Source organism: Aptenodytes patagonicus, chromosome 21, assembly GCF_965638725.1.
Source record: "Aptenodytes patagonicus chromosome 21, bAptPat1.pri.cur, whole genome shotgun sequence".
Taxonomy (NCBI): domain Eukaryota; kingdom Metazoa; phylum Chordata; class Aves; order Sphenisciformes; family Spheniscidae; genus Aptenodytes; species Aptenodytes patagonicus.
This window is the reverse complement of record NC_134969.1, coordinates 6,956,719-6,980,064: the sequence shown is the minus strand read 5'-3', so window position 1 is coordinate 6,980,064 and position 23,346 is coordinate 6,956,719. Positions and strand designations below refer to the sequence as shown.

The 23,346-nt window shown below is 44.7% G+C and overlaps 1 protein-coding gene across 3 annotated transcripts in view; it reads right to left on the bottom strand.

Moving 5' to 3' along the window:
• The window catches only part of HIVEP3 (HIVEP zinc finger 3), a 277,971-nt gene that overhangs the window by 37,729 nt on the left and 216,896 nt on the right, over window positions 1–23,346 (bottom strand). For all 3 annotated transcript variants that reach the window (XM_076357530.1, XM_076357531.1, XM_076357529.1), the window contains one exon: window positions 21,459–21,604. In XM_076357530.1, coding sequence (XP_076213645.1) covers window positions 21,459–21,604 — 146 coding nt within the window. The remainder of the gene's footprint in view (window positions 1–21,458; window positions 21,605–23,346) is intronic.

Sequence of the window (23,346 nt, the reverse complement as noted above, 5' to 3'; positions counted from 1 at the left end):
AGATCACTGACCCACAAATGGAGCCATCCCATCCATGGTCACTGGAATTACTGGTAGGCAGGCAGGAAAAAGAGCCATCTACTGGCTTTTACAATAAATCTGTAGCGTAGCAGCCAATTTTGTAAGGTATTTAACATAGAAAACATATTTTATGCTCAGCCTGAATGCTAATTGCTTTTGTGGTGAGACTTATAAACCAGATACCTAATGAGGTTGGTTGTTTCTTTGTTAAAAAAAAAAAAAAAAAAGCAAAAGCCATGCTGCACATTTTTAGACTAAAACACTGTTGTGTTAAAAAAGCCAAATTTCTGCACATAACGAAAAACAGTAATTAAGACGAACACCACACAAGGGAAATTTAACTGCATTGTTCTGCTACTGCTTTGGAGCGAGGCACTCCGAGCCCGGCTCCCCTGTGTCCTGTTCCTCGTGTGATTATTTTCCCCTCTGCAGTGGGAGTACGAAGGGGGGTACCGCGCTGCTGGATCTGAGTGGTGCATTTGAAAACCACTTTACGCTTCACTAAGCAGGGCAAGAAGCAGCAAAGAAACTGAGACCGAGATCAACAACATCCACTGTTAATTCGTAGTTCCTAAGCTTATTTCACGTACTAGAAATAACCTGCTTGCCTACATTACTGGAGAGCTATGAGCTGCAACATGAACAGACCAAGTAAACGGCAAAGAAGATCTCAGTAATAACAAGGAACACTCAGGAGTTAAAAGAATTGAACAGACCAAACTTATGCATTGATAGCTTTTCAGCCGTAAGTTCAAACCTTTCACCAAAATGATGCCAGAGATCATTCTATCTGGATCAATAAGGTGAACACAGCCTGAACCAGCATTTCCACACTGGTGCGAGGGACTGGCCAGGGCTGTTTGCCTTGCTACTGGAGCTTTGTGCGAGTAAGTCCATCAGCCCTACCCCAAACTGGACTGATTTAATCACTCCAGACTTCAGGCACTTCTGTACTGGGTTTCATTTCACAGCTTAGACACGTCCCAGAGATGTTAACTGCTCTTACCAAGTCTGCACACCAATCTTGCCTCAGCACTAAAATGTCTTGACTCCATGCCTTATGCACTATTTTTAATTTCAGTATATATTACAAATAAAAAACCTCTGTATAAATAAACCATAGAATAAAATAAAATATATTTGCACTTAAAGTTGCAAATTCCATTAATTAGAAATTAGGAAATACTACATATAAGTTTGTCCATTTAACCATAAGTCTTACAGGTCTGACTACAACTTAGATGATGATCTTTTAGATTTTGTTTTTAATGTTGACAAGCTTTGGAAGAGACGTGATATGACATTTCCAAATTTTTATTATTTTTTAACATCAATAAATGCATTTTATTATGAACATTTCTAATCACTCAAACGGGCAATGAAGAGCCTTTTGACATTCATTAGAGTGGATGAACTGCAGTCAGAGATACAGAACCTGGTATCTTAATAGCATTAGCAACTTGAAGACACTTCCACTGGCCAAGTGCCACTGTTTATTGCTAGCGTCCTTGGTGCTGATGGCAATGGATGTCTTGTCTTACAGGATCCTTGTGTTTCCTTACTGTTTGGCCAGGCCACCTATTTAAATACCCTGATTACTCCAAGTGAGAGAAAGGAATTTTCAGCCATTCTTATTTGAGTAAAAGTTGTAAAGTATTTCACTAGATGAAGAAAAGGTATTTTCTTGTGCAGCTGACTCACTTGAGCAAATTTCTAAAGCTCCCTTCAAGCAGTGGAGATGCTAGTCCTTTCTCTGAGAGAAGGCTGCAATGCAATACAGGGATCACTGGTTACTTCCAGCTTCCCTTTAGTATCAGCCAACTTTACTAATGCTAGTCATGTTATTATTATGTGCACACACAGAATAAGGACTGATTCTTCTGTACAAATGAGCCACAAAAATGGCTCAGGCTAAACCTGTTCACTGATGGATGACTGCTTCGTCACATCTGTTTTCCTCTTGTTGTCTCATGGGGCTTCAGCCCATCTTCCTTACATGTAATCTTATTTCTGAAAGACTTTGGCAAGGATGCTTTTACAGTGACCTCCTACATCTTCATTCCCACTGCTCAGTCAGCGACAGACTTTGGGAGCATCACAGGAGGAATCCGTAAGAACAACAGGAATGGTGAAAGAAAAGAAAACTTCCTCTCAAGTTCCTCCGCCTCCACCATTACACACTGGAGAAGTTCTCCTTGGGGAACACAGTCTCCCTCTCTAGTTTGTATGAAAAGGCTACAGCACTCAGCTCTTAATGTAGGTGTATGGGGGCTTGGGAGGGGGGTGCTGTTCAGGAACTGGTTTTATCCCCGTCCTTTTGTTACTTAGCAATAGAAACCCAAATACTTCTCCTCCAAGTGTAGAAGGCTTCCAGCAGCTCCAGCAAGAGCCCTGCAGGGAGTATTGAATTTCATTCGCTTCTTCACCAGCGACATGAATACCTATCCATAAACTTGGCACAATAAAAAATGAACGTCTAAGCCTGCCTGCCATTAACAATAATGCAAACCCCATCCAAGCGGCAGCCTGGTTACGCTTTGAAATAACAGGAAGTGCCTTGATTTCAAAGAATCTTGGACGTGAACCTGGTATATGCACAGTATGGAATAACTTCTTCAGGACAAACGCTTGATTTCCAAACATCTTCACAAGACAGCCCAGACAACCCTACTGCCAATCTCATGCGAAGCTTCAGCAGAAACCAGGGAGCTGGTTGGAAGCAGCAGGGTGTTTTTGCAGGAGAAATGATCCCCTTTGGAGTCTCAAGCCCTTCAGAAAGACTCGGGCAAGAAGGCACTATGGATGGGACTCATCAGCCGAGTCCTTCAAGGTTTCTTGCAACATGAGTTTCCCTGGGCTAATCTGCGGCTGACCTCAAGATGTTAGAGCACCTCTCCTTGCTAGCAGGATCCTGGGGGTTTCCTGCCAGCTGACTCTTCTGAGTTATGCACCTTGGCTCTGCCAACCGCCGGCTGCTGGGAGGCGGATGGGAATAGACCGGTTCTACCGAGTCTGACACTTCCCTAAATGAGGTCCAACTTCCCAGTGAAAGCTCTTAATAAGTAATATCAATAAATAATAACAATAGACTAGATTTATTTCTATAGCATGAAAGCCAAAAAGCCTCTGGCTATATTGAAACGTAGTAAACAAAAGCAGTCCAGCTGCCTGGTCCTTTTTTTCCCCAAAGGTAACAAAACTGTATACAAAAGCATAGTAAAGACAATCTGAGAGCCACTAGTAACAAAAATACTCAGTAAGTATCTCTTTCTGGTCTGTTCTTGCCTTTGTCACCACTGGGTATTGATGGTTGATGAATTTCTGACCTCCAGATATAAATACCACTGACAAAATACCCAAAGCCACTTAGGTTATTATGACATCTCAACATCCCAGCGGATCTAATGGATTGGGTTTAGATTATCACCTACAAGTAGACCATCACGTCAACCCTCATTCTGCTCTACAGGACCTAGGGGTTGTAATTATTAATGAAATTCTGTAGATTATTCTGGTAGATAGAGAAATGCTTCAAGGAAACGCGAGCCTCAGACTTGTCCCAGGCCTTCATCCTTCCTTCAAACTGGATCTGAGACAAACCAATTTGTAAGAACTGATTCAATTATTTCTCATTTCCTGTGCTTTCTGCCTCCTGTCAAGGCCAAGCAAGGAAATGAGGACTAATCCCAAGGAGGTCTGAGATACCATCAGTCCAACTGGACAGCAGAAACAGCAGGAACTGCATAATAAAGTTCTGTCCTACCAAATTTCAGACTGATTCTAGACAGGTAAGAGATTCCAGATGAGCTGAAGTATCCTGACCCTCAGGCACGCATCTGGACTAGCGGGATGAGATGATTTTAAGCCCTACTCATCTCTAATAATGACGAGGAATCATTAACCCGCAGGGAGGACCTGTGTTGTGAAACATTTGGCAAGAGACAGTAAGTCATCAGTCCCACTGAATCTATGAACACCAGGATGCTCTTTTAGTGTTTCTACAGCCAAAATATAAGCCCCAATCCAACCTGCCCTCAAGCCAGTGCAAGGGCCTGGACACGGGCTATAGGCAGGGTCAAGTGGAGGCTTGCTTCAGATGGCATGAACTGGGGCCATGCATCGTAAACGAATCATTGACCAAGCGATTGAATTCTTGCCAGCTAGGCAGCTCCCTCCTCCAGCCCAGGCACTCTGAAAGGAGTTTGGTGACTACTATTCCCACATCTGTACAAAATCACACATCCCTAAGGACCATCTTCCATCAGCTATGCAGTTTTCAGCAAAGTTTCAACCGCCCCGTGGCTTTCCAGGGCCACTCACCACAGGTGAGGAGTGCCTCTGAAAGTGCCCCTTCCCATCTCACTGCTCCTCCCCAGGGCATCTTCAGAGTCAGAATTTCTGACTTCAGCAACTGAAAAAAGGTTGCGATTTCCCTCTTCTGTTATTGCTGCAAAAACCAAGACAGCTCAGAGAGAGGGAGCTGGATCCTGTTCTCTCTTGCACATAATCAACGCAATGATTTAGGCAGCTCCAATCACACATGCAAAGCAACTGAAGGAAACAGGGCAGCATAAGGGTAACTAGGGGTAGAGCCTTCATTACCCATGATGATGTGTGAGGAGGTGAGCAGAGCCAAAGTTGTGCTTGCAGGACCTACAGTTCAAAACCCTTGTCTTTTAACTTGGAACTGAAGCACATTAGATACCAGAATTATTGAGGAAAAAATCTGGAAAACCCATAATGCTATTTTCCCCAGTCATTTTTCTGCAACTGAACTTAAAAAAAAAGAAAAAAAAAAACAAACCACCTCTCTCTCAGGCATCTACTTTTAGCTGGTGCATTAGATAATTGCTGTGCAGAAGTTTCAGTGTGTAATGATTATAATAATAATAAAAAATATGATTATGCCAAGAGCATACTCTTCTGTAGCTTAAGCAGTATCTGTGCATGCCCTAAGTAATTTCTTTTAGAAGTCTCTAAATATTCTTCAGCCATGGATAGTCTCACTTACATCCTGCTAGTTTTAGAAACCATTTCTACAGATGCAGTTTTACGACTTCAGATAAAAGATCTATGACACGCAAATGTTTTCATAAGCCCCAGTAGCACAGCGGTTCTCACGGGACCATCATTCAGCACAAACGGCTGATGCAGGTCTCACCGCTCCGGCAGGGAGCCCCCACTTTTCAAGGTTGCAACGCACCCCCCTGCATTCCTGCAAGGGCCGCGGGACCGCGCTGGTCCGTCTGTTCCCAGACGTTATGCCACGCTCGTGGGTGAGATCAGAGACACAAGCAGCAAATCAGCCGGGAAATGAGTAAGGCAGGGATGCAGTCCCTCGATCGCCAGCACGGAGACACACCGGCAGCATGGATTTCTCTCCAAAGAATGCGGCGCTGGTGGGAGGAGGAGACCGGCTCCCAAGTCACTGATGGAAAATGCCGCGGGCCTGGCCACCTCCCCCGTGGGTTGAAAGAGACTGTGAAATAATCCCTCCTTGGAAAGTTTCCCATGGAAATCTCGCAGAGATAACACAGAGAGAAAACGTGCCAATGTTTGTGTGTGCAAATGGTGGAAGATCATAAGGTTTGGAGGAGGGGGAGTGTGTTTAAACAGGATGAAAAATATATTAAAAAAAAGTCTCCTGAGAGCCCCAAGGTCTGCTGTTGACATTGAAGGGCTTTCACTTTGAGTCTCCAGTTCAACATTCAGCCCAAAGCAGTAGTGGCTGAAAGCTGTCACCGCACAGCAGTTTTCTGGTAGCTCATAAGAGAAAGAAGCTGGTAATTGCAGCTGATCTCCTATGGATCATGTCTCTGCACTGCAGACTGGCTGCTCTCATTAGCTTCCCTTCATGGGTCAAAACGAGTCTTCTTCAGCCCTGCCAGCCCCCCTTCTGCACACAGTGACTTTGCTCCCCAGTGCTGCAGGTCCAGTACCTTGCACACATAAAAGAGGAAATTTTTCCAAGACAAGAACCCTATTATTTGTCTTAAAATGGTGCCTACAAGTCCACTATGCAAGCACTGCACACAGAATAAAGAACTGCTTTGTACCCTACAGAGTTCCTGCCCCAAGGATATATGAAGACACAGCAGATGGACACTGGTGGATAGTATCGGAAAACAACAGGACAGCATTGGACAGTGTAATGTGCTGGGATGTCCTGGCACAGCAGCATAAATGTTGTCATCATTTCTGTAGGCACCTCAGAGTAGGGGTGAGTTGAAGGAGGAAAAAGAAGGTTGGCAGATGTTTAAAGAGAGCTCTTTCCAGCAGGGAAGAAACATTTGAAAATGTAATACATGGGGAGTGGAGAGCGTTGTCACCATTCAGAGGCAGGAGATGACATTTTTGTAACCAAAAAGAGACAACAGGCAGTGTGATGCTGAGCTGTGGAGAGTCTTGTTAGTGACACCAGCTTGTGTCTGATGTGATAGGGAGTGAGCAGGCAGTGTGAGATGATGAAAAGAGGGCTCTATATGGACAAAGCACTAGGGAAATTACTTTTTCCTTCCATTTTCCAAAACAGACTGAGGCAGTCCCAGATTGCCACTGTTAGCATGCAGAATAGGATATAGCAGAGGAGTCAGAAAAGCATCTCTTCTATATAAGGACAGGAAAGGTTGTATTCAAGAGTTGTGTATGAAGAGTTGGTAAGATGCAAACACAACCTGAACGTACCAGGGAGCTCCCCCAGATAACAGCGGGAAGGTGCTGTTGTTGAGTGCAGCCACGCAAAGGTGCTGAGGATGGAGAACTTGCAGCACAGCATGTTTTTTCCAGGTTAAACTTCAGCTGATGCTTACTTAGGGCAGCATTCCCCTCATTTCACCTCAGTTACCTCCAAGCTGCCTACCCCGGCCAAATTAGTCATGCAGACAGGAATACTTCATAGGCCTGAATACTCTGGTGGCATCATCCTATTTACAGCTGCTGGTTTTGCACATGTTTATCAGAGAAGAAAAAAATCAGGCTGCATCACCCACGCTGCCTTTCCACAGAGAGATCAGTTATGTGACAACAAGGGCAAGCAGCTCAAAGCCCTCTCCTGCTGCTGGAGAAGCTGTTGCCCACTCGGCAGAAAGGCTGGGGTGCAGGGAGTCAGAATAACCCCCAAGGAATGGGGAAGAGATCTCCAGTGCCTCCTTCAAGATGAGCTGCCACCTGCAGGTGGATCTTGATGAGCTCAACAGCACATGGTTTATTGCAGAGAAGACCCAACCTACTCAGAGGGTGTTATACCCAGGTGAGTAAAGACCAATCTTCATGTATTTCAGGAAATCCTTTTCTGCACTAACACTTCAGGATATTTCCCTTTAAAAAAAAAAAAGATCGAAACATCACATAAATCCCTGCCCAGAACTCTTTCTCTATATATTTTGCATGTGTGCAAGGGAGTCTGTCAAATGTACCAGTATATCATGCTCAGTTTTGCTGAGACCAAAATATATCCATTTTTATCTCCAGAAAGTTACAAAACCAGCCAGCCCTGCTTATCTTACAATTGTGGCACTTTTCTCAAGCCAGGGAAGGACATACAGGCTTCTGGGGGTCTCTCATGTACACATCTTCATACGGGACATGTGGGCTTGCTTCCAGCTAAGACTCTGCTGGAAGACGTGCTGCTGTCTGAAGATGAGGCGACACTAAACCCTACAAGAATCCAAGGCGACTCCTCCTCAAAACCACTCGTCTTCACCTCTCTTAGATAAACATTGAGTGGTAGGAGGCTGCCAACAACCACCAGCGCTTGTGGGATTACCATCCAGCTGGGAGTTCCCTTGACAGGGCCATCTGCAGAGGAACTTGAAGCCATCTGATCCCAGGCACAGTTCACGAACCCACTGCTCCAGATGTGACCTCGGCTGCTGGAGGCTTCAGTGGTTCTGGTGACACAGCTCACACTTCTTAAGAGACGTCAGGAAGGCCGCAGAGACTGTCTGTGCAAAAATAACTGGCTGCCGTTACTGCTGACACGTCCTCTGCTCTCCAGCATTTCTGGGCTGTGCAGGAAAAGGACTGTGAAGTCCCCTTCTGAAGGAGGGGAGGCAGAGTTAGAAGCTATTTTAACTCTTGGCTCTTCACTGCAAGAAATGAAAAACTCCCTAAGCTTCAGCAGAGAGACCCAAGCGTGCTTTGCGCCGAGGTGCCCTGAAGAGTTGCTGTGCTGCACAACCGCGATGCACCGGGGCCCAGCAGTGCAGGGTCAGAAATTACCATGACTTTCTCTGCTGGTAAAGTTGAGCTGCAGATTGCAAATATTCACAGTACAGGACTGGCACCTCCCAGAGCTCTTCTATTTTCGTAGGCTGCTGGCACCTGCAAGTACCCTTTGCACTTTCTTAATTTACCAGCAGCGTTAATGGTGCAACCATGCAGTAGGACCACAGTTTTCTTTCTTGGATGCTGTGAGTGAGCTTATTAAACTCATACACTGACATCCACATAAAAGTCCAGTTTGCACAGGCACAAATGACCACAGTTCTTAATGACTGCAACGAACTCTGCCCATTACTCAGCACCTCAGAAGATTAAGCCCTCTTTGAGTGATGAGCTCAGCTTTCAGTTCAACAAACTTAACTCAAGATTCAACACATGAAGAGCTGAATTCATAATAAATTATTGTTATTAATGATACTTTGCGGCAAAACTAACATGTTTCAGCTCTAAAACTCAAAGCCATTCACAACCTGAGTAAACAGACTAATTATCCTTTATTTGTATTGTGACCCTACATTCCCACATACACAGGAGATCTCACTGCAGTTCTCAATATTATACCATTTTGGTAAAGAAGGAAAATATCCACAAACCAAGGCAATAACAGAGCCATGCAAAAAATGATTTCCCCCCTACACTGTACACTGCCTGAGTAAGCACACGCCAAAGATCACTCGGCCTTTTTGAATTCTTGTGAAAAACTTATCAATCTTTAGCCTAAACTCCCCAAGGCTCTCTTTTATGTACTGCATTTCTCTAGCAGCACTATACCCCCATGACACCTGACGCAGGGACCTCATGCAGTACAGCATCCCTCCCCAGTGACCAACTCCAATTACCTTACAGCCTCCAGGTCTCTCACCCCACAGCAGCTCTCCTGCCAAGCAGAGGGCTGTATTTTTAGTAATGAAGGTATTTGCTCAGTTCACGTTTGGGAAAGGTTCTTATTTTATCAAAACCAGCTTGCAGGCACAGGCTGCTCTGGCACACTTCAGACCAATGCTTTGCAGATAACACCACACTCTTTGGTCTTTCAGGGGACTGAAATACATACAGTTGAATCTCAGAAGAGTGGCGTAAGTGCTCAGCCTCTTGCAACCTTGAAAACCACATAATTCTGCCATCAAATAGTTTGTTTAAATAAGAATGGCAAGAAATTCACAAACATTGAAAACCACTGGTTTAACTGCTGATCTAAAACATCTGCAAGAAATATTTGCTCTTTGAAAGCGCCGCTACTATGCTGCTAACCCAACCAAGAGTTACACAAACCAGTTCAATCATGTCCAGGGCCTACAAGAAGCCAAAGCACCCAACAAACACAAAGGTTTATAAAAACTTGGCTATGCACATCTGATTATTCCCCCATGTTTGACAAACCAAGTCCTGAATAAAGCTTAGAGACAAGAGCACCCACGTATTCAGAAACACATGAGCTTCCAAGAAACTGAACCACCATGCACAGATGCCAGGTGAACATCATCAGGAGAGTTAGCCAAGACCCTGCCTGTAATCTCCCCATGGAGCACCCCTGCTTCCAATTTATAAAAATCTTGTAATTCTTCAGTCTTATCTCTACATCAGCACAAGCAGCAAAACAGAGCAGCAAAAATATCTTATTAGGTCACATTGCCTTTTGTCTGAGGTTCTACACACAAAAAAGCACGCAGTTACAGTCAGTCTGGATTCATATTTTTCAACACATATGCATGAATTTCTCACATGGTTCTAAAGAGGGACACCACATCCCACCCTCCCTTTTCACTCAATTGATTCTGTGTAACCACCTGAGCAGCAGCAGGTCCTTCAGGACAGGGAAATTACTTTAAACACTTGCAGTAAGTAATCACAGCTTTTCTCCACTCCTCCATCCTGGAGAAACTGAGCTGGGCTGACAGCTGCCTTATAGCACTTCATGATCCAGAGATCACGGGACTCAGATTGGCTACAGGTTTGAGATGCATCTGCCTGCACCACGTCCCTAGTGAGCTCCTCCTCAAAAAAAGACTAAAACTAAAAAGCAAGTAAACAGGCTTTATCACAAAAAAACTGGAAGCATAACTTCTAAATAGTGAAAAGCAACTTGGGAAGATGGAATATTAAAAAAAAAAAAAAAAGTCTATATGCAGCCCTGCCCACCACATCCTTGCCTCCAGCAACTCGCTGGCTGGCTGAGCAGCAGCAGACTCTGCCCATTCCCTCTGGTCCCACTGGTCTTCTTTCCATCTGCTCCTGCCACGTCCCACAGCCTCTCAAACCTCTCACCCCTCAAGCAAGCCCAGCAGCAGCCGATGAGGAGGAATGATCTCACCTTCCTTCCACGGCACTGCACCTCCCTCAGTTGTGCAGATGAATGATGATACTCATAAACATCAAAGACCCAGTTACATCATGGGCTATATCAGGACAAAGTACACAAGCTAAGCTGCTCTCCTTCCAGCGACAAACCGGGAAGAATTGGAAAATCTTTCTTAAATGTAGAGGCTGGCTCTCAGTCCCACTACTTAAGGATGTAACAGGCTTCACTCAGTTCTTACAAGCATTCTTACTATCAGTATGACTTGTGTGCTCACTTCCAAATTATGCAAAAAAGTAGAACTCTTCCAAAAGTAAAATTCGGAATCAAAACTGGGAGTGGGGAGTGCTTAATTCCCAGTCTCAGGAGCATGGTCCCTCTCTAGGTGAAATGCCTAGTCAGTAGGTGGATTTCATAGGACTCGTGCTCTTTTAAGATGCATGTCATTTTTTGAAAATACAGTTTAGGCACACTTTACTCTTGGACCTCTCTCATTTCCATCATGCAGAATGTTCCCAAGAATTTCACATCCCATCTGTCATCACTGGGATTCTCTGGTAGTTGATACTAAAGAGAATTGAAAATCAACTACTACATTTGGGAAGATTAAAAAAAAACAAACAACAAACCAACAAACAGGAATCAGATTAACATCTGCCTTGAGAAGAGACCTGTCTCCTCAAAAGTAATGTTTTCATCATTAGAAAGAGACAGAAAAGGAAGTCCCAAAAAGCCAGTTCAGAATTATGTTCTCAGAGTCATCTTCCTGCCATTTACCTAGTGGAATATGGATTGAGTAATAGGCAGTTAGGTCTGGGTCTGCCTGTTTGAACATCAGGTTTCTAATTGATTGCACAGTACTTGGAATCTATTAAAGGGCTTCTATAAATTACATTTCTGTATAGGACAGGCTGCCTAGATATGCAGATGTTAAGAACTGGCTAATCCTAAGTAAACCTGGTAAAAACGTTTGCCTTCTCAAATTTTCCACTGAATTAATTATAGAGATTGTGTCACTGAATCAATAAAGTGAAAACCCTATAATCTTGATGTTTGCCACAAGCTCATAAATAGTCTGCTAACATGGAGAGCTTATTATTCCAGACATTTGGCCCATATCAAACAGTGGCTCAGAATAAGACGTTGTGTCATGCCTGCGAATCCGAGATGCAGAAGGACAGCCCAGGTGATCATGGGCTTACTTCAGGACTTCACACGGATTCTTTTACATCATAATTTTCAAACCCCTGACAAAGGAAAGTGTCCAGCTTGCCTTTTATTAAACTGCAAAAACATGCTTACTCTTATGAAACTGAAGGCATATACAACCTTGGAAATGCACACACACACAAGTGCTATTAACTTGGTACCTGCATGCACACATTCCTATGAGTATGTCATTTTCCCTATCCTGAGATCATCTCTGACCCTCATCCTCTCTTTCTCTTCACTTCTTTGCGGGCACCAACTTGTACCATTTTTCTCTCCATCCCACACCCTCCCTCTTTGTTGTGAGAGCTCAGGTCTTCCAGCCTGACCCTCTCCTGCTTGGATAATTGCAATCTCTTACCTTCTAACCAATTTCTACCTCCCTCCATCCCTGTTCAGCTGCCAAAATTGTCTGTCTGATCAAATCATGTTCTTCCTTTCCACTGACTTCCCTTTACCTGTGTGATCAAGGCACTGTGAAATGCTCTTGTGTGTCACTTCATCTGCTCTTGGATATCACGATTTCTCCCATCTCTCATGCACGGCTCTGCTCTGCCAGCAGCCCTGGACCTATAACACCCGCCGGCACTTTTTGCACCGAATGCTGTTTGTCCATTTTGCTTTGTAACTCTTCTGTATAAAATGTATGCTAGCGAGCTCACAGGTTACATCCTCAGACTCTTCCCCACCTGGGATGACAGAGTCATCTTCCCTGTGCTTATCTTCTCCCCCTCTCAGACCCCATACACTTTGTGCCCTCCCCATAGAGAATGACTCCAGAGCAGCGCACGCAGGGTTTCATGAGTGAACCCCGGTCCCAGAAATGAGACGAAGTTGCACATAGGTCCAAGAAAGAGGCAACGCTGCAGACTTGTGGAATGCTCTAACCAGCCCCAAGGAGAGACATAAGGTCTAACAAAGAAAACAGCCACTACTGCCATCCTTGACTTTACCCCCATTTTTGCAAAGGGATGACTGAGACAGGGAGAGGCAAGGTGATCTCCAGGGTCACAAGTCTCTGGCAGAGCATGGAAGAGAGACCCCAAGCGAGGCAATGCTCCCTTTTTGCCTCTTTGCTTGCAGTGACCTGAACTCATCTTTCCACTGAAGAAGGAAGGAAAATCATGCTCTGTCCCATCCCAGGAACCCACTTGCTTGTTGGTCTCAGAGCCTGCAGAACAGGGGCTGCTTCTCTTTATCTACCTGGACTGATCCTAGGGTCTACAAGGTGTTATAAGCAAAGTAATTGCTAGAACAAATGCAATTACTCGTAGATTTTTAATTCATTTAGTGCTACAACAGGAGACTGACAAGCCTGGCAGCTGGAGCACTCTTCATTCATCAAATAAGATACAGCACAATGCCAGCAAGGCAGGTTTGCCGTAGCCAGGTACCCCAGGCACCTGTGCAAGGCATCAAAGACATTTTCTTGCTTGATACTGTTTATTAAGTCTGTATTTTTCATGATTTGAGCTGAAAGCAAATGGGAATTCTTGTCTTTGTGTAACACAGAGAAGATAAAAGTCACGGTGAGTGGAATAAGAGGCTGAGAAAACCCTACTGGGAACGCTGGGCTCAGGAAAAGCGCCATCTTCCACCCAAGGACCACACTCGGCCTCTGCCCCACCATAATCATGTCACGCTGGGGAAGCCCATGGGCTGGCTGGCTGGGTGCTTATAGGGTTCTTTACTTAGGAGGAAAGAAATCCCTGCAGAAAGTTGAGCATGCCACGCAAAGTGAGAGAGGAAGCTGGAAATAACATTTTTTAATAATTGGCTGTGGGAAATTAGCATCAAGCTGCATTATGAGCGCCTGCCAGCAGGACGTGTCAAGAAAGCAGGCTCGCTGTACAGGCAAAAATAATTTAGGAAAAATGATAAATGAAACCAGACAATAACCTAGACCAAATCCTTCTGTGTTTGTCAGATTTCCTGGGAAAACAAGAATAAGCTGCAGAATGAACCCAATTTGTCAAGTGAAGTGAGGAGATATTCAGGACAGGAAACATTAACAATTCCCACTGAGGAATATTAAGACATTTTAAAGGCATGATATAATGAAGCTTAACAGTAGGTGAGTTTGTGTGTCCCCTCTCACAAACAAGGAAATTGAAGTGTAGAGAGAAGAATGACTTATCCAAGAGTCACGGTGAGTCATGAGTCCACCATCCCCAAGTCACACTTATCTGCTCTAACCACCACCATTCGCTGTCTCCAGGATATGTTCAGGAGGCCAGGGAACGGTATGTTCAGGAACTGCTCAGCACAAACACAGCTGATATTAAAGGAAAGCCGTCTCTAGCGCTCCAAGCTGTAGGCACATGGGGACATCCTGCATTTCAGAGCCAAGGTGGAGGAGGTGCAGGGATGGCCGGTCATCACTGCACCCAAAGCACGAAGAGCACAGTGGTCCACGCATGGCAAATATTTTTCCACCCAGCTTTATCAGGGCTAGCATGATAACTGAGAGTGGGTCCACGCTTAGTTGACTGAAACATACGCAGGATTTAATGGGTTTTTTTGTACCTGCATCCATAAGGGGAAACCAAAGGAGGTAGCAAAGAGTAGACAGAATGTGAATGATGCTGATTCGCATTGCACAGACCCTTGAGAAATGTTCAGGGAAGGTATCAACTAACAGGTTGCATGTAGTCTCATAAAAACAAGGAAAATACGAAGTGCTTCAAGCCCTGAGCTCTGTCCCAAAGATACAACATTTGAGATCTTGCATGAAGCTTCAGTAGTGGTTATACAACCAGAAGCTGCTCCCAACAGAAATTAATAACCTGTTTTAAAGTTAATAATCTGAGGTTACTTCTATATTATACAAGGTTGCTTATACAAGAGCTCTTGGCACAGAGCACCATCTGCTGAGTGGCAGGTTCGGGAACGGGCGCTGTTACAGAGCCGTCCCACACTTTCCCTCCGAAAGGAAATCTGTCAGCTCTCCCAGACACACTGCCTCTTATCTAATGCATCTCAGCAGCGGCTCGAAGCAAGCAGATAGGCTGAGGTGTCCAAAGTCGGAGTCAAGCAAGTTACACCTTTGCTTTGCTGCTGTCTGCACTGACTACCTGCAAACTTCTCACTTTCCTCCTCTCCCATGTGCTGTTTCCTGGCGTCTACCTTGCTGCTCCTGCTCCAAGAAAAGATTTCCCAAACAGACCACTGAAAAGAACTGATTTTTCAGTTTGGCTACTCCCTGAGTTACCCGGGGAAAATATTTTTTTTTAATTAAACCCAAAATTAAAAAGAAAAATAAATCCAAATTTTCATGAAGAAATATTATGGGGAAAAAAAAGCATTTGCTTCAAGTTGAATTGAACCTTTTCTTCATATTAGATTTTAAGTATATTTTAATCTAAGAATGCAGTAATTTTCAAAGCAAAAAGCACATATTCCTTTCATTTTGAAAATATTTTTTCTCTATTTGCTATTTTTCTCTGCTGCTATTCCTGAATGTATCTTTCAAGCAGCCTTTCTCACTGCCTGCAAACCTGTCTCTTCAAACAATTTCTCCTTTCATCTTGTCAGCATCGGTAAAATTCACAAATCCGTCCTTCCTCAAATTGCCACCCTGTGTCTTGTCTCCTTTGGATTGTTAGCTTTTTAAGCAGAAAATGTGCTTTGCTAGTGCTATGAAAAAAAAAAGAGAGAGTGTAAGCGTATGGTGCTCAAAGGAGACCTTATGTTCTTTTAACAGGCATAAGAAATGAGGCTTGTCCTTCCCCCCGTGTGGAGCACAGTGCCTGGGCACAGCCCCAGTGCCCGCGAGGACGGATTCTGGCAAGCATGAGCATCATGACCCTTTGGGCTACACCCAAATCCTGTGGGTATGGACCACCAGAAAGCCAACCTCTTAGAGGGAAATGGAGACTGGCTACTTTGGTGGGGATTCCTGGAGAGCTGCCAGCATCTGACACAACATGTCTTTTTTCCTATGGGCATTAACAAAATCAGGGTATGCTCTTCCCTTTTCCCAGCATCCCCAACACGAGCTGGTTAATCATTTTCAGATCTGCCTAGGCAACAGGGCTGTCCCTGGTAGTCTCAAAGCCAGTGGCATGAAAGCTCTCCTCTCCATTTGTTGTAAAGTCCTATCTGAAAAACAAACAAAAAATTCCACACATAAGAAACACTTTTTTTTCTTAAAGGTCCTTTACAGAAGCAGGATAAACACCTGTGCACAAGCTGATGCTTGAGACTTTAAAATCATGTTTCAGACAGCAGCTTGACACATGCAGGACCAGATTTTCAGAAGGGTTGTGCAGCCACAAGGCTGCCCAAATGGAGCACAGCAACGCCTGTTCGACACTTCTCAAGACAGGGAAAATCCAGTAACCAAACCCCACAAGATGCTCAAATTAACGCCCAGTAGTCAGTCTGGCACCACTAGCCCTAACGGAAAAGTTTTAACACCATTTTCTCCCTTCCATGCAAAATGGACAGTCTCAGGAAAACCTCTTTCACTTAAAAATGCAAATTACAGGAATTCTTTGCTTATATCTAGGAACAGAGTACAGAGTAAAATATTACTATTTAACACCAGCCCTGCTTCGCAGAGATGTATACCCATTGGAGGCACTGCCCTGGGGCTGTGAAGTGAGTTCACCTCCAGGATTCAAGCAGGTTTGCAGGTAAATGAAGGAGCATCAGCCGTTAGCTCACACTGGTGCACATGGCAGCTGGATGAGCTACAGACATGAGCTTGCTCAGATTCCTCCTTTGCTGCTAACGTGCGTGCTCAAGTTAGCGTCTTTCGGAAAAATGACTCCTTTCAAAATAAACATGGTGAATTCTTAGGTCTCATCTAAGCAGCATAGGAAATCCCCTGAACGAACCGGGTCCGATGCAGGGGTTTGGAGTTACACGCTGAGAAACTTTGCTTGTTTAAGAGAGGCTTTCTCTAGGGTAATAAAACTCTCGCATTGCTGTGCCAGGGATTTTCCATTAGGTGTGTGTCAGCGGGTGGTGGGAGCTGCAGTTTCTGTGGCCGGTCATAGAAATGGAGTGAGATCACCTTGGAGAGGACAACCACAGATCCCAGTGAGTCCACAACAGCAAGAACTGGGAAGAGAGCTGGGGGAAGGGAGGTTTGCATACAGCTAATGGGTTCCCCAAAGGTTTTTTTTCCTTATGCATCCACTAATTAGCAGTCATGTTCGAGTCTGATAAAACAGTCACAAGGCTTCTCCATTTTCCTTCAACCCAGGGGAAAGTCTCTCACTAGACAGGCTAAGTGAGGCAGATGTACGGCTCCATCGTCTTCCTGCGTGCCTAAAATCCCATAAGCAGCCCTGCAGCATGGAGACAAAGGGCAGTGCAACACAGCAGCCTCTACCCCTCCAGCCCTGGGGCTCTCTAGGGAATGCAGTGGTCAAACCTCATACAATCCCCTAGTTATTTGTACTGACCTAGGCAGAAGGGGCTTCGCCCAGGCTCAAGGGAGCAGTGATTTAAGGTGGGAGTTCAGGATCCCAGTTCAGAAGATCCCACGGCTGGTGAACCTTCAGCACTCTGTTACTTATTGGTGAGGACAAAGAGTGATGGATTTGGATTCATATCTGAGTCAGACCAAACTGATGACTAGAGCAGCCTGGGTGCACTATGAGCATCTCTCTTAAAGTTAAAAGATACACTACATTACATCACCATGGGTTCTTCTTGCTCATGTGTGGATTTGTACACATGGGATGGTGTGAAGGGGAGGTATTTTTTAAGGTGTGAATGCAAGGATACTCGGGTCTGCAACTATAAGTTTGCAGCCATAAGGTTTTTTTCCCTAAAGACGGAAAAAAACAGAACAGTTTTCCAAAGAAAGCCTTCCTTTTGATGTAGTTTTCATTTTACACGACACTGGTTTGGGGATGTCAGTTAAGGTTAGTGGTCTTTAGCCTTCTGTATCTTGGTATTGCTTTCCCTACTAGTTGCAATCAACTAGTGCAATAAGCCAACTGATGGGCCCCATAAAAGCACAGGGAGTTTGGCTATGAAATAGAAGAACATATATTGACTGTAACTACCCCACCACTATCAGATTTCATCATGGTAATGCTAATGCACAGTAAACAGGCAACATTTCCCTGACAAGACCATGATACCATCACAGACCTCACTCTCAAATCAGGTCGATACCAATCTACAGTTTCATGATGTAAGATTTCAGAATGGGCCCGGTGCCTCCAAAGTACCAGAGTGGATTGATGAAGGTGACACAGAGCCACCAAGGAATCACGGCACTTCTTCTGAAGCAGTGCTGGCCAGCTTGACCTTCAAAGATCATTTTCACTGCTCAAAACCACCACAATATCCCGCAGGACAAGTCCAATGGATATTTTTATCAGCTGCTTCAGGAGTACAAACATTGACCTGGCTGCTTAATGGTACGGTTCTCCCAAACACAACCTAACGAGACTGTGCAGCATCCAGCCTGTGCATGGGATGTTAAACGACTCCCACCTCCTTTGCAGTCAAGTCCATGGGGTGTCCTTGTGGGGCAGGGGGTGAACGCTGGTTGCAATGGAGGTATATTCAGTCTTATGAAATTTGAGGACTGCAAGTAAAAGCCACTGCTGAAATGACATATGGAGTGATCTTAGACTTGCTCTCTAAGAGGAGTTTGTTCTTTAAACAGAAGCCCAACAGAAAACTCTGTGGATCCCATCTACAGTCAACTGTGGAAAAGTCAAGGCAGAACCACGCACGTCCCTCCTGTGGTCCCCAAGAAACCAGAGACACAATACAAAGGGACTACAGATCCTCTTCTTCACAGGAGGCCAAGGGAGGTAGATGCTGAAATGGCTAGGTAACTCAACGGGAGTTGAGTTACTCTACCACCCAGGTCCTCTTGACAGCCCCAGTGGCCACTACTCCACATCCTGAGATGACAGCACAGGGGCCGACTGACATCCTTCGTGGAAAGAGTGATGAGGGAAGAAACTGAGCCCGAGCACACCCCATGCATGGCATTACTGAGCCTTGATCCTAAACCCAGGTATGAATGTACCTCAAGGCTCAAGGAATCTGCAAGCTGCTCTTTCCAAAACACTTCCCAGTGGGTAAACACAAGCAAAGCAACCATCCACTTCCATAGCTAAAGAGGAGACATCTTCAAATGAGAGAGACTTTGCAAGGGAAGCCAAGCTGCCCCACACGCTCTGAGAGCCTCTGGCAAGTTCATTGGTTTGTTCCTTAAAAATGGGCAGTGGGTATGATGAAAGTGTGAAATCTGGCTTTTCTGGTCTTCTCTGAAAGCCAAGAAATATGATTCTAGCCAGCAGGCTGGACAGCAGCAGGGAAAGTAGCAGAGCTGGTCCTGGCAGTGCTATAAGCAGTATAGCAAAGGGGAAAGGCAGTTATGGGATTGGGGAAGCCAGAAGACTGTACAGAGGGAAAAGCAAGTGTTGAAAATGGCAGTGAGAAAGGCAAGAGCTCTAAAGAAATAAAAACTGACAGGAAGAAGGAGCTAAAAGAGCTGCAGCAAGTTCACCTTTTGTGGGAACACTGGAATTTCTTTATAATCTCGCTCCTTGGTTGGGGCAACAAAGCATGGGATGGCTCCAAAAGATTTGAAACCAACTGCATCCCACTGGAAGGATGGGTCTAGCCAGCAGCAGACCATGTGAAACCAATAAATAAGGGGAAAAATGAGACAAGAATGAAATTTTTATGGGGGGGGAAAAAAAAAGACGGTGAAGTAACATTTTGAGAATGGATGCACTTTTTGTAAAATATTTTCAAGAGATGGCCAGGAAAGGGGTCTGATCCATTTAGTGTCTTGCACAAAGCACTAGGCACCCTGCAGATTCATCTGCAGGCTTGTTCCTTCACTGCAAGAAAATATCCTCGCAGACACAAGCTGCTGCGGCTGAACAATTCAACATCAGAAACCTTGCGGGAACTAGGCACAGACCACCAGGTCTATTAGAACAGCCTGTCCTGCCTGACCTCTTAGCAGTGCCTATGCCATGTAATTTAGATATAAAATTTATTTCTGTGACCTGGTGTGTTATGTTAGTGCCTGTGCTTGGCATTAAACAGCTACTACATTCTGTCTCACATCCAGAAGGACGGCTGCCTTAAGTCAGTGCTACAGGAACTTTAAAATAAAACATAGCATACGTTCAGGATGACTAATACGTTCCCTGATGCTGGCTTACCCAGAGCATGTTGGAAAAGTTGCTTTATTTTGTGTCTGTCGTTTAGAAAATGTGACTCCACATCCGTTGTGCTGGGCTCAGGGACGCAGACAGCCTCCCCGCGTGAGCACAGGGACGTGGAGATGCGGCTCGTTTCGGTGGGGGCAGTCGGAGAGCAGCCGGCGCTGAGCACCCCCGCATCTCTCCCCAAAAAAACCTTCGTGGAGCTGCTCTGCGAGGGGCAGGGTGATTTTCATTCATGATAACACTGAGCATCTTTAATCATGTCTAGGAAGGAGTCCAAGCGTCCCTCTGAAACGGCCGCAGCTCCAGGACAACCCAGTTGAGGGGAATGGAGGCTTCTCGTGGGCTTCAAGGCAATAAAACCCGGCGCTCAGTTAGTCCCATGGGTCCTATCTGCTACAGGAGGGTGATGGCAACATACTGAACCCATTGTATTTCTCAGTCTGTTGCTTTCTTGCCATTCCCTGACTCCCTCCCTAAATCACTTCAGGTCATAACCATTACAGGTTGCCACTACTTCAGCTCTCTGCATTCACCAGTCACTACCCACACATATCTAAACCTGAGCTGGGCTCATAATGCCTACATCTGGGTGAGAGGTGAGTGGTCCTGAACAAACAAGCACGTTTCCTTTCCAAAAGCACTATTTTACTCTTTTTGGTTAGCTAGTTTGATCATCTGCTAATGAAATACTTTAAAATAAAAGCAAACTTAACCGGTAACAGCAGAAAACCACAACCACTGACTAATTAAAGCCTTTTTCTAACACACAAAAACCAAGACCACCCAATAGCAAGAGCAGAACTGATGAATCCTGCTAGGTATTTCTTACATCTCTTTGGCCCCCTCTGCAACACACAGGAAGGATGATCTTGAAGTATGAACTTTAATTGTATCCCACAGACGTGCTACTTATTAGCTGATTTTTTTTTTTATTTTTGAAAAGATAAGCAGTAGTATTAGACCAGTGCTGAATTACTGAAGAGTACTCTGAATTACCTGGAGCCAAGAATTAAGATATACACCAAATTTAGATCTTGCATCCATTCTGGTTTGAGCTACTTTGGTTGGGTGGGATTAAAATCATATAGATAGAATCATTCTTTTCTCCCCCACCCAAAACCCAGGCATCAGAAAAGATCCTCCTTATAATGGTAACAACCATTATAAGGTCGGGGGAACATCATTTTCAGGAGAAGGCTCTGGAAAGGTTTAGAAGATATAGAGTACACCCCATCACATCAGAGACAGCTACAGGACGTGTTTGTGCTCTTCAGTCATCTCTGCTCAACAACGTGCTCAGAAAAGAGATAGAGGTGCTTGCTAACTTGAAGACAACTCAAAAATAGAAAATTAATGCAGTCCGGAGTATCTACTGATCTCAAGGGCCAGGTTTTTAGAGTGGCTGTGGAAAGTAAGCTGAAATCCAACTATATCTGGCCTTCTCCTGCTCACCTCCATGTGGCACCTTCACTGACTTGCCATCATTGTTATCAGTAATTCCTATACAATGTGACACAGAGAGAGAAATAAAATGAGACACTTACCCTCCTTCAAAGATCTTGATCCTGACTGGCTCCCCTCTTTTGGTTACAAGAGCCTCTTCTTCTGATTTTCCTCTTTTATCCTCTTCCTTCTCAGCTCTAGTTACATCTTTTCGACCTTCATTAGAAAGGAGCGAAGGCAAATGAACCTATCTCCCCAAAAGAGCAAAACAATCATTGATTACATACAAAATCACGCTAAGACAGACACAGACCAAACAGCCTCAGAAAGAGCCAGCAACCTACCACACACGCTGCTCCTGACAGCTAAGTGCAGTAATTAGGACATCCTCTTAACAAACAGGGCCTCTGCTTCTGGATTTTGAGTCCTGCTGGTTATGATGTATTTACAGTGACTGCTTACAAGTTTTTAAATCACCCCCTGCATATGGTGGCTCAATATCATCCAGCTCTTGCCAACTGGAAAACTGAGGCATAAGAGAAGTGTCTTGGCTGGGGTCACTCTGAGCATGTGGTGGAGCCATGGGTCTCTGTTCCAAATTCCACTGCTCTGTCCTTGGGTAATATATATCTCTAATATATGTATATCTCTAATATATACATGTACAAAGGTCTAGAGAGGAGGCATCTGTAGAATTCATATATTTAACCTCAACCTTTGGGGTTCCCCCACATACACACACATTCACACAAATTTGGAATTTAGCTATTTAAACTTGATATAAATCACTTGACAGTCAAAGCTCTCAGGTGATTTCCTTTCACTGAAACCATGTTGCCAAGGGCGCAGTACAGAGAAAGCCACAAAACCAACGGGAGAAAATAATCCTCAACCTCCCCAGATGTTCCCAAGGTGAAATTTGCTTTTTCACTGTTAAACTCGCCACCCCTTATTTAGACCCAGGTTTAAGTCATGCACTGACATCTCATCTAGCACGTTTAATGTTATTTGTTATAGTATATGGACTTAAACATTAGAGCTGCCTCTCTAGCTCTGTACGATGTAAGGGGAGCTCCCCACACCTGGAATGAAATATTGGGGTGTTGCCCCCCTGCAACCTAACAGTACAAATAACAGGGGTCTCCAAAGCTCTGAAAGAGGAAAGCAGATTGCCTTTCACCCAGGTTACTTTTTACACAACTGCAAGAATATGTGAAGTTCAGTTGAATTACCCATATCCTCACTTTATATATAATTTATGGGAAAAGACTAAAGGCATTTGAGAGACCAGGGTTATTAGAGGGATTTTGGCCTGAACGTAGCCAACGAACTGGCAGAAGTCTAAAGCAGAGCTGGTCACCCTTGACTCTTTACAGTTCCTGGAAAGAGTGGCAGCTCTCAAGGGTGATTCATCTGCCCTACCTTAGACACTTATCTTAAGGGGGGGAATGAATCACCCAAGAGGTGCCTCTTTGTCTCCCATGGTTATATGGGAAGCCAAGAGTGACTAGCTCTAACTGAAACATGCAAAATTCAGTGGGATGTAACCCAGCCTCCACAGCAGCGTGCTGCTGGTACGACCATCAGATTTGCTGCAGGAGGAGGGACGGACTCACTAAAAAGTAGCTTTGCAAAACTGAGGTCAAATATTTCAAATTTGCCCAGTAATTTCAGGAGCTCAGCTTAGAGCATTAAATGTACCTGGGACTGCTCTCTGCCCTCAGGGCCAGCTCACACAGATTAGTCCATGTCCACACCATCAGACCCACATACCCTTCCTAGGTGCCTCCTGGGAATGGTCCCTGTCCTATCTCCCTAAATGTGCCCAGGAATTGCTTGGGAGAGGGATATCAGCCCAGGACAGAACTGTGCCAGGAAACTGTTTAACAATTTAACAGCAGAAACAGTCTCAAGCTGGTGTCTCTGGGCATGGAGACATCTGTGCTCAGAGGAAATCAGTGGCAGGAGACACACTGAGCACCTTCAAAA